Here is a 20,143-nt window from a genome sequence, read left to right as displayed (position 1 = left end):
TCTGGAGAACCGGTAGCGGAAATTTTGGGTAGTTCGGAGAACTGGCAAATACCACTCTGGCTGGCCCCAGAGTGGCATGGGAATGGAGATTTTGCAGTATCCTTCCCCTGCCAGGCCCACCAAGCCACGCCCAAAGAAGTAGTAGTAAAAAAATTGCATTTCACCACTGATCTACATTTATGATATTAGGTAGCATGACTGCTGTTCTGTTTCCTAATGTGTTTATAATACTTTGGTTTTGGAAAGCGTAATGTAGGTTTTTTAAGTGTGTGTGATTTTTCGATCAAATAGACTATGTTTGGGATTTTCTGTACAGAAAAAACTATGGAATTAGCACAATGAGTTGTAACAAAAAACAGTAGTTTTACAGTGGAAAAGCAGTGCCACTCTGGATTTTAGACTGGGATTAATATATGAGCCGTCTCTTCATCTTTGCAATGAAAGGAACTGATTAACATTGTTCCATGTGATTCACACTTGCTTTAGAAACCCGACCTTTCGAAAAATAAATATAATGTATGGGGTTTTTTTCCCCCTTTCATTTCCTTTTTATCCTTTCTCAAGCCATAACAAACGGTACTCGTGTAAAAAGAGGAAGAACCCTGAGTTTGCATTTTCTTGGAAAACTTTAGAAAAGTACAGCAAAATGCGGGCGGGGGGGGGAGGAGGTGGGAGTAGACGGATGAGTATGGGCTTCTGGACCTCAGTGCCACGCAGGGCAGGGCTCCTTCTGGTTTCTAGTTACTTAGAAACTCGGGGTTTTCTTCGAGGGAGGCGGGGGAGGGGGCGGCGTTTTGGAAATCTACATTAATTCATATGTTCTGGCAGGAGGAAGAGCCTCGTCTCGCCTGCCCGGCAATCCGTAACAAGGGAACGGGCTCTTAAAGGGCAAGGCCATGCCTTGGCTGGCTTGACAAGAGTCCTTTGATCCAAAGAAGCCAAAGGCTTCCCGTAGGAGACAGACAACTTGTCGGTCGCCAGGCGTTGAGGAAGACATGCGCGTCCCATAATGGAGATAAAGGATTCGGGCAGCGTGGTGCTGACAGCCTACCATTCTTACACTCCATCCCGGCTGCCGAGCAGGGTGGAGCAGAGCTTCGTTGCAGAGAGTCCCCCAAGCCGCTCTTCTCTCAGGTAAAGCGGAAGGGGGGGAAGCGCTTGGTCCGGCCAGGCGTGGTTTTTTTTTTTTTTTGCTTTGGCGGTCGCCTCTTCCCTCCGCCGGCTGCCTGGCGGACGCTGCCATTGCGGGGGAGTGTGGAGTCGCCCTTCGGGAGGAATCCGCACCCCCCCCACACACCCCCACCTGTCTTTATGTCAGGAGCTGCAGTTTGTTGCGTCGGCTTTTATCGCCCTTCCGCTCTAACCCGAGAGAGCCCGTCCAGCTGAAAAAATGCGCGGTTCTTCTGGTGGTGCCCCTGGCGAGGGGAAGCGGTGTGTGTGCGTGCGTGCGTACGTCGCAAATGACCCACCGGCTCCGTTTCAAGGCACCGGACAGATCTTGCAGATCAAGTTTGTTTGCTAGCCGAGATTAGCCTCGAGATAACCTTACAAAAAGCAACAGGGGACAGAGAGCGGAAGGGACGCGGAAATGGTCACTTATTAAGAAGAAGCTCCGTTCCGAGTTAGGGAAACGGCTGGCAGACGCCTTCAAACAACCCCAGCGATTCTCTTTCCCCATCATTTCAGAACTAGGCTAATGAGAGTAGTGGCCTGGGTCTTATTATTTGCGCACCTGCTGATTTTATAAATGCATCTGTCTGGATCTAATTTATAATGCTCAGTTGTGCTCATTCCGACGGGAGGTAACCAGTTCCTCAATTGACTTAAAACGGGATACAGGATTTCTCTCTCTCTCTCTCTCTCTCTCTCTCTCTCTCTCTCTCTCTCTCTCTCTCTCTCTCTCTCTCTCTCTCTCTCACACACACACACACACACACACACACACACACACACACACACACGTTTCTTCTTTCCCCTGCAAGGTAAAAGAATTTCACAATATTTGTGTGTAACTTGGGGACATTCCTAGCATTTGTCCCAGATAAAATTGCTGATAAAGGAAATAGTTTGGATAATATCTTCACCAGCAACACCTTTAACACTCAGTGAAGCTCACCTTTTTTCCCCCTTGGGAATCTTGAGTTTGCAAGATTCCCCTCTGCAATTTCCCCTCTGCAAATTGAAACAATTATAAAGCAGAGATGGTAAGATTAAAGTTATTGCACTTTGTCCTTGAAGTGTGAATATTGGTTGCTTCAAGAATCAAAGGTAACAGAATCACAATATTCCAATGTTCCAGATCAAGTACCGGTATTAGCGATAAATTAGTTTATTAACTGGATGCAATTTATTCACTCATGCTGCTTACTCAGCACTTTAACAATGACCAGTATAAGCATGCCATGGCCAAACTAACCTATCAAATAGGTTCAACATTTGCATGGGGTAGTTTCCAATTGAACTTTTTAAATAGCTTTTTAAAGCTTCTCTCTCTCTCGTTCTGATTTTTCTATCCTTTATACTTTAATGATGTTCATAAAAAGACACTTTTATACTATACCATAATTCTATATTTGTTTACTTTATAGTTAAAAACACTGCCTGCAATAGAAGTTTCAGTCTAAGAATTGGCATTATTATAATAGCTGTATTATGTATGTGTATTTGTATAATATCTGTTAGCTGCTTGTATAATCTAGAATTGGTTGCAGAGGAAAGAAATAGTATATTCCAGGTACAATAACCTGGATCTTCCAGGTGTTTTCATATGCTAGTATGTTGTATTGCTGAGGTTTCGTTTTTTCTCTTCATTTTTGGCATAAGAAGGAGAACTTTAATGCATTTAAGCATCTAAGACCCTAATTTTGGCCAAACAAAAGAGAGTTTGTTAATAAAATAGATAGCTGTTGTTTATCTTACAGTACCATCCTGGACCATGGAGGAGTGTGTGTGTGTGTGTCACGCATGTATGTGTGTAAAAAATTGGGAAGGGAAGTATTGAATATCTGGAATTATAAATTGACATAATTCTTGTAGTGCACTTACATATAAGGAATGCACCACCTCAGACCAAAGGTAAACTATTTTAACTATTACTGTTTGTTTTGTATATCTCTGCCTGTTCTTTGAGGAGCACAAGATGATGTAATGTAAGGTCAGCCTCTCATTTATCTTCATTCTGTTCCTGTGAGATAGGCTGGAGGAAGAGAAAAGGACTAGCTAAAAGTCAGGCTAGAGAATTTTCTGATTAAATAATGGCTTCAAATTGTATCTTCCTGGTCCAGTTCAAGATTGGATCTCAAGAGAGAGAAAAATAAGTGTTACCTAGAACTGATAGAAGGTAGTATAGATAGTCCTCACTTACTGACTGCCTTTTTCAGCAACTGTTCAAAGTTATCATGGTGCTGAAAAAAAAATAGCTTTATAATTTATGACTGCATTTACAACCTTTATAGTATCCCTCAGTCACATGATTGCCATAACAGTTTATTAATACATGGCCTGTGCTTAACTTATTGACGTTGTCCCCCAATGCAGAATGGCAAAAATGAAAAACAAGGGATGAGAAGGAGGTGCAATTGGGAATGCCCATCAAAAGCAATGTGCTGCCAGTGACAGCTCCAACACACTATGTAAACAGCCTGTTGTATTCCCCATTGTGTGTCTGCTTACTCTCTTGTAATCCCTTCCTCTCCAATACCTGTGGTCTATGGAGGTGGTAGGGAAAAAAAATCTATAGGCAATATTTCCTGTGCCTGATCTTGTTACTCTCCCCTCCACAAAGCGAAGAGATTGTAGAGAAAGGGAGTACAAAAGAGTAAGCAGGCATACAATGGGTACTACACCAGGCTATTTATAGAATGTACTTATGGCTGCAGGTGCCAGCTCACTAGTATTGATGCATATGCCCCATTATATGCCAGCTTATTCTTTTGTAAAACAAACTTCAGTTCACTAATGTTAATTATCCATAAGTCAGTAAGTGGGAATTCATGTGATTGTGACTGTGCTTTCCAGTTTGAAACTGACAAGACTAATCAGTTTTACACTTTTTTTTTTTGCTTCCTAACAACTATCCCACCCTCACCCTCAGGGTGAACATTCCAAAGGCTGGGGGAATTGTTAGGAGTTACTATTTAGCAGCTACTTCACTTATTAATGGAGTTATTGATTCCCAACTGTGTCTTTTAAATGAGGACTGCTAGTATTCCTATGCATCTTTTGTTACTATTGTTGATTCTGTTTAGGAACAGAAACACTATACAAAAAGAAGCTATATACAAAGCTTCTCCAAACTTGTGTCCGCACTATTTGGGACTATAACTTTTAAAACTCCATTAGAACACTTTCTTTTTATCCTGCCAATCAATTAAGATCCAATGATCTCATTCCTCAGGCAACCCTAGAGAGGGTATTCTCAGTAAAAGCACTCCAGTTGTGGAATTTCCTCTTTGTTCAGTTATGATTGGCACAGAGCCTTATGAGATTTTCGTGCCGGTTTTAAGACATTCACTCAGCCTTTTGTTTCAATTTAAATGTACTGTGCCACATTTATTGTTTTGCATTCTGATTTTCACTCATGGTGCTTATTGTTATTTGATTCACCTTCCAAATGATCAAAACATATTCATTCACTTCTTGTTGAAACTTCTTATTATTATTAGCCAGGCAAAAGAGGGAAAGGAAATTAAATCTGAAAGTTCTCTCTATGATTTCCCCCTACCCTACTAAAAGAGACCCCTTCCTATTTATGTAAAGAACAATCTGGATCCAATTTAAAAGTATGATTTTGTTCCTAAAGTACCAGTTAAGGAGAATCAGTTTACATGCTTTCCAAAACAGATTCAAAATTGGCTAGAATTGTAAACTTTCTGAAATATGCCCAAAGAGTTACAATATGATATACAATCTGTAACAAATATATGTGTAAGTGAAATGTTATAACAGGGGGCTCTATGTGAGATAATACGAGTAACACGTTTCATGAGTTCCTGAAAAATTCAGAACACCAACAGGGCTTTGGAATGGCTGTCCTAGTGAGGTTGCCCACTTCCTGCAGCTGTCTGGTTGCAATAGCTAGTTATTGCCATATGGGCAGTCAGAAACTCCATCTGTGTTTCCAAAACATGCTGTGCAAGGTTATATTACCTCAGCATTGGCGGAATGCAGAATGCATGAAACAAATGAACTGGTGGTGTCAGACTTCAAAAGACTAGATGCATGAATGTTTTTCAAATCTTTTTTTTAATAAACACTGTCATATTCTCTTACTCTCTTCCTTATTTACGGTTCCTATTGGTTCATTTGCAGACAGTAATTTGGATCACATTTTCTATAGTAGTATTAATAATTATCTAACAAAGCATTAGAGAACATCCGAAAATATCAGATTTGAAATTTGAAGTTAAAAGATTGTGGCATAAACTGGTATGGGTGATCCCAGTGGTTATTGGCACTCTTTGTACCAAATGAAACTATCTTGGACAGAACTTAGAAAATCTGCGTATTGACAACGTTTTCATCTGTTAGTTACAAAATGCCACACTGGTGGGATCCATACATATATTACGCGGATACATTATAACATCTTAGTTTGTGGAAAAAACTTGATGCATATGAAGACCAGTTAAATTACTGGCATCTGTGATTTTATATTGTTGTGCTTAAAATAATCATCTGAGAACAGAATCTTGGAGTCCTTTTGCTTGTGTTTGCTACATATGTAAAAACTTTAATGTGGAATTATTGGAAAATTTTTACATCAATGTCCAAAATTACTGAATTAAGTATGTGTCACATTGTGTTAGTGTACAACGTTACATACAGAAACAAAGCTTTTTAAATTCAGACAATAGGTTTTCCAGAATTGAGATGACTTTTACCTGTACAGCCAAAGTTTCATTTCAACAGAATAGCTATGCCTGAAATTAATGATGAACCGATGATATGTCATAAAGAATAGCCTGTGTGAAATAGACTGTTTTCTACAGCTAAAGCATCACACTGTGTTGTACCAAGGAGATTTGCACCTTGGGAGTGATTTGCCCTGACCAGAAGTAGAGGAAGGACCTTAACTGTCTCAACTGGCTGATTTCTAGAAATTGCAGTAATCTCTCCATTTATTTTAACAAAATAACAATGCTGTTCTGTCTTTTAGAGGCAGGAGGCACTTTATCAGAATGTTTTGAAACACGAAACTCAAAAATGCTGTTGAAGCAAAATACTTCTTTGAAATTGCACCATGTGTTTTTTTCTATTCCATCATCTTGAAAGCTGTAAAGAAGACAGCTTTCCAGATTTCAGCTGCCGAAATTTAGTATTAACTCTTAATTTTAACAATGACTCATTGAAACAAGAAAGTGTCAAAACCATGGTTTTTGAAGAGTAAGCACACATGACATCAGCTATGCTTTAGTTAACAAATGCAAAGACTTCTGCACAGATCCTTCTGTCTTCACTATAGTAAGAGAAACCAATTTCATAGCTGTAGCTAGAATATCCAGTGTCTTTACAATTAACACAATCAGTATAAAATTCCTTATTCCAATATTTATAATATACAGTATATTTATGTTCATAAGTCTGAAAATATTAATAATCTATCTTATTTAAGACAAGATGTAAGTAATATGTCTATACAATCTTTGAAAATTGTTCGTAAAGAAGTTTACTTGAGCTCACAGAGATACAACACCTATCTGCTATTCATTAAGTATACACCCCTCCCCCCAGGCTTTCATACAAGCAGCACATCCTCTTCAAGCAGGTGTTTCTTTTTACAGGCTGGGATGAAATCGGATGTGTGAGGTCCTAAACACTTCCTCCAAATCATTTTGAAAGTACAGTCCACAAACTTTTAGTAGATGGGAAAAGCAGAACACGAATGATGATAAAGAATAAACTGCAAACGAGTATAAATTAGGGGTAGATTAAGAATGAGCTGTGTTCATTTGTGATGAGATTAAACCAATATTTGGTCCAGCCAATATTGACCCATCTGGGAAGAGATTTTGTGAATTGGTAGCCATCAGGAATAAGGCTGTTTCTTGCATTCCACATAATGTATTAATAACAGTTCTAATAAAAACTGAAAAACTCTCTGCTCCAACAAATGGTGTAGGGTTTCCTGCCTAAACAGGGTTGATTTGAAGACCGCCAAGGTCCCTTCCAATTCTATTATTCTATTCTATTCTATTCTATTCTAAATCGTAGAACCTAAGCAGATCTTAATATAGACAGTGTTAGATTTCATGTTCTTTGTGTTACATTTATAATAATAGAATAGTAGAAAATATGCTTCATAAAATTGGTTGTAAATAAATATAGGATATTTATACTGCTTTATATTACTATTTATATTGCTTTACACATTCTTTGAAAATACTTTTGTTTTAGAATTTGGCAGTCCTGGACACTATTTTAGCTCCATGAATAAACTGTGAAGCTAGCAGGTTTCAGAGGAAAAGTAGCAATAATGATCCTAAAATAATATATTAACTTGATGTGGCTAAAACAGAAGTCTAACCTTTTTACCTCTACAGGAGTGATTCTCAACCAGAGGTCCAATGAGGAGATGTGATGTCACAGGAGGTCCACAAAAGATTGAAGAAATGTTATGATTTAAATTTTGAGTTAAGTCTTGGTGGTTCATGGCCATGGTTCATGACCACAAAAGGTATTTAAAGAGGCTCCATGGTGAAGAATACTGTTGAGAACTAGTGCTATATGGCTTTGGGAATAATACAGCTTTTTCCCTCTGCTTTCAGAATCAATGCATTTATTTTCATACATATATAGCTTGCCATGCAAATCTTTTTTAAGTGTTAAGCAACAGTGAAAATGCAACATAAAATGTGACTAAATAAAACACATAAAGTTATAGAATCATAGTCATCACATGACAAGTACAGGAATACTATCATGAAAAATGAGGATAGAAAAAAATCCTGAAGTGTAATTATGTTGCCATATTATACGGTAGGTTATCTGGAAGAAGGAAATATTACCTTCTATTTCATTTGTGCTTGTATGTATTTGGTTTTTAATTATATGGAAATAAAGCATGCATTCATAAGTAGTAAATCGTAAGTGCATAATGGTCTGGAAAAACTCATAAGTCAAGTAGGAATTATGAATTGCTAATACATCAGTACCTTTGTGGAAATAAAATTAAGTGATGAACAATTCACAAAGCTGAAAATTTCAATGGAAAGAAGTTCTTAAATATTAGAAATACAGAAAAATCAATATGAATTTGAAAACAGTAATTCTTATTGAAATATGTTCTTGAATTCACAATGTAATGGTTCCATAAATTATAAACAGAACTGACTTCATAATTCATTGTCGTCTTCTTTATTTTAAATTGTTTTTCATAAACACAAGATTTTGGCAAACTTCTTTTGTTACTGTAATTGAGGATATTAATCTACCTTAAAATGATTCATCTGTGTTTCTTGAAGGTGGTTATTTCCAAATACATATTTAGCTTTATCAGGTAGCTCTTTACAGAAATAAAATCAATATATCTACCAATATTAATCATTAATTATACACAGTGCTTTATATCATGAAATATGTGTTCCTGGCCTTTCTTTACATATTTCATAAACTCTTACACAGTGATAAAAATTAGCTCATAATGTCCCAGTTGAGAGAGAACAGTCATGGGGTTACAGTATCAGTACATTGGATGAAAATAAGAAATGACATTTAATGCTCACTCTTTATAATTGGATCATGGAGAAATGTATGTGTGTATATATGGAAGTCAGTAAGAAGGTCAGTTTAATGTGTGTTAGCTGATTTATAAAATGTTTTATAAAATGAAAAAGCCTTAAATGAAGAGAGGGGCAAGGAATTTAAAGACTAAAAGGTAATATATGAAACAGTGTATGGAAGAGGTGGAACAAGGGTCACTTTGAGGAATGAAAGGCCATTGAGAAGAATATTGTTGACGTAAACTAGTTTTAGACGTTTTATTTTTCTTACCTCAAGCCTTTATTTTGGGTTACTATTTCATGCTTCCTTCTGCAGTCTGTATAATGTTGCTCATTCCAAAAGTGAATTATTTGGAGGATTTGTATGTGTGTGTATGCACACAAACACACCTAAACATACCTATAACACAAAACATTCTTCAAATTATCTTCCATCTACCATTTGATTGACAAGCTGCAGAAGAAATTTGTTAGTTTAAACTGCAACTTTTCTAAAAGTGTGGTCCAGGTATTGTCATAAACCAAGATGATAAATTAAGCAGTGCTTAAATTGCAGCTTCCTGATTTGAGTGTCATAGGAAACCTTTGGTGTATATAAGAATTCAGGAAGGTGTTGTTGTTGTTGTTGTTGTTTATTCTCATCTGCAATAACTCACCGAAACCTGCGAAGAAATGAACCACCCAGTTAAGGAATAGTAATGGCCAAATGTGGTCCTTGACTTACAGCCATTCATTAGCAATTACTCAAAGTCACAATGGCACTGAAACTGGCACTGGCACGATAATTGCAGCATTCCAGAGGTCATGTGATCAGAATTCAGGCACTTAGCAATGATGGTAGCATCCCAAAGTCATATGATCATTTTTTGTGACCTTCCCAGATGGCTTCTGACAAGCAGTCAGTGGGAGAAACTGCATTGGTGTAATGACCACATGATTCATTTAACTGCAGTGATTCACTGAACAACCATGGCAAAAAACATAGTAAACTAAGGCATGTCTCCTTAACAACTGCCTTGCTTAGCAGTGGAAATTCTGGGCCCAATTGTGGTTGTAAGCACATTGCAAGGCTACTTTATCCTGCAAACAGTTCATGGTATATTGTTTCATGAATAACCATTCCTATATATTTCTTTGACAAACATTGATATGGAGAAAATCCACCAAGAAAATGAAAGGTTCTTTGGCTGATTTTCAGCAGCTTAGTTCTACAGTTCCCATTGTTATACAAATGATGTTAAGACCCTTCTGTTGAGGTGCCCTGCAAACAGTCTTAGACTATCTTGATGTTGAGTTCATTATATACCATAAACTGGAATTATTTCAAGTGTCACTTTTTAAAAGCGTATCAAAGCTAAATATAAACATGTGGTTTTCTTAATTATGCATTGGTTTAAAAAGCTATGTAATTTGGAAAAATAGATGAAATAAAACAGAAGTTGAGAAATATGAAATGTCTGTATTTCCGTTGGCTTGGGGAAATAGTAAATGGCTTTTTTTAAAAAAAGAATGGGATGTAAAAGTCACTTTTTAACTAGAATTTTGCAAGCCATTAGTTTATTTCAACTGCAAACTATTGTTAAATTATATAGGAACTAACACTTCTAATTAAACCAGACAATGGTAGATTCAATTTTTCCTATACAGTCTACATTCTTGGAGACACTGACTAAGTAAATGCAGTATTTATAGTCTTGATAGAATTTCATGTTATTATTGAACTTCTCTGGCTTCTTTAGCATTAGTGCCCTGCTGATTTCCCTGGTGCCTTCATATGCAGAACTTATGGGAAACATCTGGCAATGTCTTTTTGATCAGCTTGTTTGGTTAAACATTTGAGCAGCTGCCTTCCATTTATTTTAACAATGTCAGTTCTATACATTGATTAAATGTGCTTGAATTACTTGCAGAAAGAAGAAAAAGTTTATTTCCAAAAATGGATTCAAGTGTGTATATCATTATATTCCAATAATTTTATTAAGAATGCTATTAAACATAAAAAACAACAAAGGTAATACATACATACATACATACATACATACATACATACATACATACATACGTACATACATACATTTGTGTGTGTATGTGTGTGCATGCGTGCAGAGCTATTAAACATGACCACAAATACTACCCCTTATTTAAGTATCCAAATATAATGATGTAAATATTAGAAACTAATCCATTACAACATTGAACATTTCCAGAAGAGAAACTATCCAATCTAGATAACTATTACATATTACTAAAGGTAGCAATTCACAGTCAAGCCAATTGTATTTTTTTTCTTCTTCCTCCTCCCAGCCATCCTTAATCCTACAATAAAACAAAGCAGATTTTTTTTCCTCACAAGATGAGTTTTCTGATTAGTTCAAAGTCTTGAAGTCATTCCCACAAAGCTTTAGCAATTAAACTCTTTGAAAACAAATCTTAAGTCACTCCTTTGCTATGTATTGCAAAAAGTTATAAAAAAATTAAATTTACAAATTTAAAAGAATTAAAAAGCTGTAAAAACATATCAGAGTTGTGGCACTAAGATGCAGTGGTTTTTAAGTGGATCACCATGTGACTGTGTCTGATTTTATGACATTTTTTACATAATCATTAAATAAATACCATATTAATTAAAGAAGTCTGTTTTCTCCAAAGGCATTTCCCCCCCTGAAAACCAGAAATAAACCCTGAAAACCCATAAAATATGTTGAAAATCAGATTTAGGTGACTGAGAAATGCTACTAATGGCCGTAAATGCAAGCCAGTTTCCAAAAAGCAATTACTAGACTGTGTGTCCATCAGAACTTTGGAAATATCGTATTTTTCGGAGTATAAGCCGCACCAAGGTTTTGAAGAGGCAAAATTAAAAAAAGTAGGTAGGTAGAGGGAAAGAGAGGGAGAGAAAGAAAGAGAAATACAGTAGGTAGGTAGGTAGATAAAGGGAGATAGATAGATAGATAGATAGATAGATAGATAGATAGATAGATAGATAGATAGATAGATAGATGATAGATAGATAGATGAGAGAGAGAGAGAGAGAGAGAGAGAGAAATACAGTAGGTACGTAGGGAGAGAGTGTGTGTAGGTAGGTAGGTAGGTAGAGGGATAGAGAGAGAAACAGAAATACAATAGATAGGTAGAGAGAGAATAGGTAGGTAGGTAGGTAGGTAAAATGATAGAGAGAGAAATACAGTAGATAGGTGGGGAGAGAGATAGAGTAGGTAGGTAGGTAGGTAGGTAGGTAGGTAGGTAGGTAGGTAGGTAGGTAGGTAGGTAGAGGGATAGAGAGAAAGAGAGAGTAATACAGTAGGTGGGTAGGGAGAGAGAGAGAGTAGGTAAGTAGGTAGATGTTTCTGGGTGTATTTATCCATGTGCTGGAGAAGGAAATCGCTGACAAACCTTAAGACTTTGTTTCTGCTGGCACAGCACTTGATCAATGTAATTCTCATCAGTTAAAGAGCTTTCCAAAAGGAAAAAAAAGTTTTTGCACTCTGCAAACCTCCGAAAAACAGCCCATTTTTTTTTCAAATAAAAGACATGAATAGCCTTGGGGGGCTTGCAGAGTGCTCTGGGGGGGGGGGAAACAGCCAATTTTTTGCTCATTTCTGCCCTCCCCAGCCCCTAGGAGCTCTCTGAAAGCCTTCATAAGGCTATGCATGGCCATTTTGGTGAAGGGGCGGGGTTTCGGGAGCAAAAAATGCTGTATTCGATGTATAAGACCCAGATTTCAGCCTCTTTTTTGAGGAAAAAAAGTGCGTCATATACTCTGAAAAATACGTTAGTTATAAACAGCTCTGCTCCATTAAGCCATCTTCTTGTTTCTTTTCTTAGTAGATAGATTGAATGGAAACTCATTCAGAGCCTTGTAAAAGCCACTCATTGTTCAAAGAGTTATAAGCTCATGTCGTCACGGCTGCATCACATGACATATTGGAACTTTCTCTCCCCTTTGCCAAACCAGACATCGGTTGGGCCAGCGCATGATGCATCTGGCCAGTGGGCTGGGAGTTTGACAGCCCTGGGTTATATGGTGCTATACCCATGAAGCTTATGTGTGAATCCTACCACCAACATTTGTAAATCATGGTTTTCTTAAATTTAATAATTTCATACATTTGTTCTGAAAAAAATATTATAAATTTCTTAGACAAGAAGCTTCATTTTTTTTGCTAGGGAATGAGATTTTAATAATTTAAAAATATTTAATAAGATATAACTTTTTTGACAAGTTAAAGAATACCTAGTTTTGCCTTTTAGCCTGTTTTAAACCTTCTATAATTTAACATGGCATTTAGGATACATTTAATAAGGGAAACATACTGTATGAACACCAACTTACTGATTGTGTGCCATCAAATCAATGTGGATTAATTGTAACTACATAAATGGATCTTCTCCAGAATAATTTGTCTCCAACCTGGGTTGAGAGAGACTAGTACAGGTCACCCAGCTGGCTTTCATGGCATAAGGCAGCATTTGAACTCACTATCCTCCACTTTCTAGCCTAGTGCCTTAACCTGGCACTCAAGGCAATTCTAACTAGTCATTGCTTTCATTAGAACATGACTTTCAGAATATAACTGAACCATTCCAGAATACTCACTCAAGAGCTCATTTACATACTAGTTTCTAGGAATATATGGCACTTTTACAGGTGTTTTACAGTGAAACTAAGATAGCTCTTGTTTTTAAGTGATCTAGAAGAATTGCTAAGACATATTACCGTAGACAAGCAAAGTAGATTCTGCATACAGACGACACGTACACTTTCTTTAGTTCTTGTTTAATCCCAGAGACTTGTCTCCATTCTCTCTTATTTAAGTATTATTAGTCTTACTATCTGATATATTCCTTAATTTATTTATTCTAGTTATTGTGCGTGTTGTATTGGATAGGCAATTGCCTTTCCAACTACAACAGAGCTAGAAGGTATTATATTTATTTTAACTTTGAAGTTAAAATACTTCCTGTAGAATTTACTCCATGAAATAAAAATGTGTTAAAATACAGCATATGTTAGAGATATGTGTTACCTAAAAGCATGGTAACAATGATAGCCATTGAGAAGTCATGCTTAACAGTCTTCTACAATCAAGACATGGGAGGAGATGCAAAACTTTTACTCATACTTGTTTCTATGTATGTCTAGTTTTCACATGTGCCAATTTCATATGTATATGCATACATATATTTGGTCCATCATCAGTCATTAGCCATAGAGAAAATGTGTTTTGAACTCCACTTTATATATGTACATGTAGTTGCTCAATTGTTTCTCTGTTTTGTAAGCTTTCAGTAAATTATATTTTCTATTACTTAGTGTGAGTGTCAGGATTCATCAGTCATATCAGAAATGTAAAGTCAAAGCTTATAAATATATTTTTGCTGAAGAAATATTACAAAATGTGATAGCAGTTTAAGCATGAGAAATATTGAAATTATGTTGAGATGTTCTGCATTGGCCTTAACAATGACTGGACAATTTCCATATACAATTTGTATTGTAGAAATTACTATAAAATGAAAAAGTTAAGGAAAGGTTACATTTAACAGGATATGCAACAATGAATTGACTGCAAACTGGAGTACATAATTAAACAACTGATTTATTACAAATTCACAATTTACTTTCCTACTAGCCTCATGCTACTACTTCAAAATGGATCTCTTCTTGAGATGTTAAAGTTTGTATACATTAAAAACAGTAATACATTGTTCTAATTCTCTATTTTTGCATAAACACTGAAAAATACACTATTATGAAAAAATAGAAATTTTATAGTATTTATTGTAAATTCAAATGAAAAGTCATTAGGTAGTTATTGGTTGGCGTGGGCAATGCCCACTTAAATTATTCCAGGAATTTTGTGTTGCTAATAACAGCTTCCTTTTAGACTAAGCCTGCCAACTGCAACTAAGCCTGTGTAGGCTGACAAAGTACATTCCTGGCTGTATCAGAATATAGAGAGTTAGACTGCATTGCATTCTTGGTGGTTGTTTTAGATGATTTTTTTTAAAAAATCCAATAAACAAACAAACATAAAAAATCAGGATAGATTTTAATATTTTATTCTATCTTAAAGTGTGCATTTATTTTTTATTTATTGAGCTTATATTCTGTCTAAATTTCAAAAGACTGCTTTAGGACTGAAAAGACTGTAAGAATCTCTGAATGTTCTCTTTCACATCTACATTCTATGCGTGTCTCAGTGATCTATATAGATTACTGGTTGGTCTATGAAAGGAAAACCGTGTGGTTTTGACATGTAGTCTCTAGATTAGATCTCTTACTTTTATAAATAGCATGAATATGCTTGGGATCAAATTGGACTTTGGTTCCACCTGTAATACATTGGCCAAAATTTCCTTAATTTGACTGATATTATTTCTTACTACTAGCAGAAAATGCTGATGTGGCACTGGTAAGGCTGTTTACCTGGTCTACATCTTCTCTATGTTATTATAAGAAAGCTTAAACAGACCAGAGCCATAATGGGTGGCAGAGGCCTAGATCTATATATTTAAGAACCCAACTGATGATGCCTGTAGTGTATAAAATATTATTATAAGGAATAAAAGAGTAAGTAGTAAAGAGTATGGCTGAATGAGGAGAAGGAAGGAAAGAAGGAAGGATTTTGTTTTTCTGTGAAAAAAGAAGGGAGAAGGATTAATAGAGTTGAATGAAGATGGCTTATTTTTGTGAAAAGGAATTGATGAATACATGTAAGGCAGTGAAGATGTAGATATAATTATGAATGAAAAGGCTAAGAAAATATAAATCAGTGTCATCTAAGCTGTTGTAAGCACGTATAAAGACAGAATTCATAAGTTAATTGATAATTACTTATTCTGTTCTAATGAATGTTGATAATAGAAGAACCATACGGGAAATTTGTGCACATTTTATCCCTACATTTATTTTGTAGGGATAAAAATTATTCTGCTAGGTGACATGAAATAAGGGAGAACAAAAAAAAACTGAAAAATGTTTGGGCCATTTGGAGAGCAAGAAGAAATTTAAATGGTCTGTTTCATATAATTATAGGAAGCATAACATAGTCATCTTGAATATATGAAAGATGAGTGGTATGGTTGCCTAGTGGTGAACCATGCCTCCCACTTGAAAGTTCAATCCTAGGTAGCTGCAGATGTTTCTCTCCTAGGGTGCAAAGAACATATCTGCTACAAACTCCACATAGGCATCAGGAAGGGTATCCAGCTAGTAAATGCTCAACTCCAGTTGCCCTGACTCTACCCAGAATTAAGAGATTACAGTTGTAAAAAGGGAGTTTTTAAATTGAATATATGAAAGATAAAATCAAAAATTGACTATACACCTAAAGCATAATTTGACTGTTTCAAAAGTGGATTTAAAGAGAAATTAATGTAGAAGAGAAGGATTGAAGTAAAACAAGAGTAAAAATAAAATAAGAGCAGGACAAGAAAATAGGTATCCTAAATGAAAAATAAATTGAAATAAATTGAAAATAAATTATTGTTTGACTTCCAGAGACCTGATTTCAATACATTTATAGCTTGAGAAAGATTCCATAGATGAGAATCCTCAAGGGGAAAACAACCCAAAAACTTGGGAAGCTTTGAAAAGCAAGATTATAAAAGCCTAGTCTAGCACAATTCCAATGAAGAAGAAAAATCAGAGTTCTAAAAGTAAACCAGCATGTCTGCACAAAGAATTCTCTGATAAACTGAAAACAAAAAGAACAAGTATAAAAAGTGGGAAGTGGGGCACATAACTAAGGAAGAATATCAGCAAATAGCCAGAACGTATAAAGATAAAATCAGAAAAGCTAAGACTCAAAATGAATTAAACCTTGTGACAAAAATCAAAAATAAAAAAAAGCTTCTTTCAACATGTGAAAAACAAGAAAAAAGTTAAGTAATGAGAGAGGGAATGCTGGAAAGAGTATTTTAGAGATGTCTATGAGAAAAATAGTAATATACCAAAATGAAAATTAAGATATAAATGCAATAAGAATATTAAGCAATTACAAAACTGCAAGTATAATTGCAAAAAATTGATAAATTATAAATATATTTTACTAATGGGGTGTCTGTGGCTTTTGCGTGCACTTGATGAAGTATGCTGTTATTTAGAGAAAACTAACAAAATGCAAAGACGAGATTGGTTTGACTGTTCCTGGGAAGGATTTTGTCAGCATGTTGACTGAAAGCAGATTACTGGTTACAATTGAGAAATGCAGTATAATTTTATGATCCACAAATGATATACTGACAAGATAACTGATTTTTAGTAGGTCACTGAAAAATGTCTATGGAGATTCTCAGTCATCCAAGTCATGGTTTTCCCAAAGATGCTTTTTCAAGAGACAACTGGACTTTTTCTTTATTTTTTCTGATCCAAGAAGCTTTTTCAGTTCTGACTAAATGGTGGACAATGGAAGGATTTATTTTCATTGCAATCATCTGGCCACTAACATTCATTCTGAGAGTTGTTGAAGCCACTTGGAGGTTTATCTGTGCCCTGGGGATCACCTGAATGGGTGTGGAATGGGTGTGGAATCTTCTTGGAACTGCTGAAAGGACTGTGTTGTAAACAAGAGATAGATGGTGTCATATCCCTTCCCCTCTGTGGGAGAGGGCTGTTTAGTCTTCCTGTAGATGGCCTCTTTGACTCCTCTTTCAAACCAGTAGTTCTTTCTGTCCAGAGTGTGGATTTGGTTGTCTTCAAAAGAATGACTTTTGTTTTTAAAATGCAGATGGACTTCTGAATCTTGTCCTGATGTCCATTCAGTCAGATCGTGGATGAGAAGTGAAACAGTTGCCTTTTGAAAAGGCACCTTTGGGTTACTGAGAAATATGTTGCTGCTGCTGCTGCTGTTGTTGAGGTTAGTTGCGAAGTCATGTCCGACCCATCACAACCCCATGGACAACACTCCTTCAGGCCTTCCTGTCCTCTACCATCCCCCGAAGTCCATTTAAACTCATGCCTACTGCTTCGGTGTCTCCATCCAGCCACCTCATTTTCTGTTGTCCCCTTCTTTTACCCTCAATCTTTCCCAGCATTAGGCTCTTCTTCGGTGATGAATATATACCCCATTATAAAACTGAAGAAAGAGAAAATCAAAAGTCTCTTCATAACTGCAGTTTAGATAGAAAAGGTCTACTGGTGTGTCCTTCCCATAAAATGTTTTAGCGTATTATTAATCCGGTTCAAATAAGTTAAATGTATTAAAGTAGAAACGAGAGCCAATTTGGTGTAGTAATTGTAAACACTGACTAGAACTGGGAGATCATGCATTCTAACTATGTTTTAGGTAAAGAAGTTAGTTGGATGGCTTCAGGCCACTAATTGTCCCAGCCCAGGGAAGATGGCAGTGGCCAGCCACTTCCAAAAATGTTGCCAAGCCAGCTGAAGTGTCTTACAATACAATGCAATACAATAGTAGAGTTGGAAGGGACCTTGGAGGTCTTCTAGTCCAACCCCCTGCCTAGGCAGGAAACCCTATGCCATTCCAGACAAGTGGCTATCCAACATCTTCTTAAAGACTTCCAGTGTTGGGGCATTCACAACTTCTGGAGGCAAGCTGTTCCACTGATTAATTGTTCTAACTGTCAGGAAGTTTCTACTCAGTTCTAAGTTGCTTCTCTCCTTGATTAGTTTCCACCCATTGCTTCCTGTTCTGTCCTCAGGTGCCTTGGAGAATAGCTTGACTCCCTCTTCTTTGTGGCAACCCCTGAGATATTGGAACACTGCTATCATGTCTCCCCTAGTCCTTCTTTCTCTTAAGCTAGACATACCTAGTTCCTGCAACCATTCTAATAGCTAGTTCTAATACCTAGTTCCTGCAACCGTCTTAATAGACACCTTCTCCATCCACCCCAGAAAGTGTGTAATATGTTCATTATTAGTATAAATTACAATCAGCAGAGACAAGTTGTTGCATTTTAATTATAAATTATAAATTCTAACTACTAAAATAATCTGAGAGCATGGTGCTGCTTAGGAGAATGTATTAGAACTCCTATTCATCTTTTATTTACATAACAAAATGTTCACCCTTTGTTTTGGAAGTAGCACAAAACTGTTTCCTTATGTTACAAATGGAAATTTTATCACATGTTAACCTTGGACATAAAACTCAAAATAAAACAATGTAGCAACACAGGTCTTCCTTCCTTTTCCTGATTGCATCACTGGAATCAGTAGCTAAGAAAGGGATTGAAGGGGGAAAACCTCTTTAGCTTGCATTTCTCTTAATGCTTTAGCATCTGAATTGGTCTGCATCTGTGGGTTTCATTACATGAATTAAACTTAATGAAGTTAAATACAATGCAGTGATAATAGCATATAAATAGCCTCATTATTACTGTACTACTTTTTAAAGAAGGAAAAATACAGGTGCAGTTTCTTGACAAGCTGGCTTTGTGGAAATACAACTATTATGGTCACTGAACCTGAGATATAAGCAGGTTCAGAAGTCCTGTTTCTTGTGGATATGAACAATGCTTCTGCTTCAAATATACCAATGCCTGAACATTTGGAATGAATCGGTTAAGCTACATTGTGAGTATGTTTGTACAGTTTTTTTTAACCTTTAAGCATATATTATTATTCTTCATTTTGCATGCATTATTACCCACTGATTTCAAGTCTATATTTGAAATGGGAAGGAGATCATTTTTGCTGTATCCCATGAACTATCCTTGCTTGGATGACATTTATGAGAAGAACAGTAATTCATGTTATGACTGTAAGACATTTAAGAGAAACAGATACAATTGTGGGAGTGTAGAATATATTGGAGGAAACAGTATAATAGATTTATATTGTTATAAATTTTCTGGAAAATAGTATTTTGTATCAAATGTTTGTAGAATCAAAAATCCCAAAAAGCAAAACAAAATTAACCAAAGTCACATTTTAAATAGATTTCAATAATCCTTTTATATCTTTAAATGATATACAAAGTATATTACACTAGGAATTATGTGTAATTATTATTAATTTTATAATTGTAAATAATTATCCAAACACAAATAGCTAACTCTGCTGCAACATTTTCACAATTGTATTGATTTATATTTCTAGACTGTCAGGTACTATGTCTGGTTCAGCCATAACAGAAGGCAGGAAAACTAAATAATTTCAAGCGACCTGAAGCATCATTTATATTTCCAGTTCTAAAATGTATGGGGACCAGTGTCAGCTGAACCCTCATGAATGGCATTTACTAGTTTAGAATAGACTAAAACCATATTTTATGTTCTCGAACTCCCTAGAAAAAAGCCAGATACTCTACAGAAACCAACAGTATGATGCCTAAACTCCCAGTTCTTCAACCCAAAGATCTCTCAATATATAGCAATTGCACCTGTCTCCTATAGAAGCAGGAAACCAATAGATACAACCCAGCGGTGGAATTCAATTGTTTTTACTACCGGTTCTG

The 20,143-nt window shown here is 36.1% G+C and overlaps 1 protein-coding gene across 1 annotated transcript in view; it reads left to right on the top strand.

The window, feature by feature from the left end:
• Positions 1–836: 836 nt before the first annotated feature.
• Positions 837–20,143, top strand: part of ARHGAP28 (Rho GTPase activating protein 28) — a 74,911-nt gene continuing 55,604 nt past the window's right edge. Inside the window, exon 1 of the mRNA XM_081952540.1 lies at positions 837–1,134. Within this exon, the coding sequence (XP_081808666.1) occupies positions 1,010–1,134 (125 nt within the window). The 5' untranslated portion in view covers positions 837–1,009. The remainder of the gene's footprint in view (positions 1,135–20,143) is intronic.

The sequence above is a fragment of the Natrix helvetica genome, assembly GCF_964273705.1.
Source record: "Natrix helvetica genome assembly, chromosome: 4".
Taxonomy (NCBI): domain Eukaryota; kingdom Metazoa; phylum Chordata; class Lepidosauria; order Squamata; family Natricidae; genus Natrix; species Natrix helvetica.
This window is presented reverse-complemented; position numbering and strand designations above follow the sequence as displayed.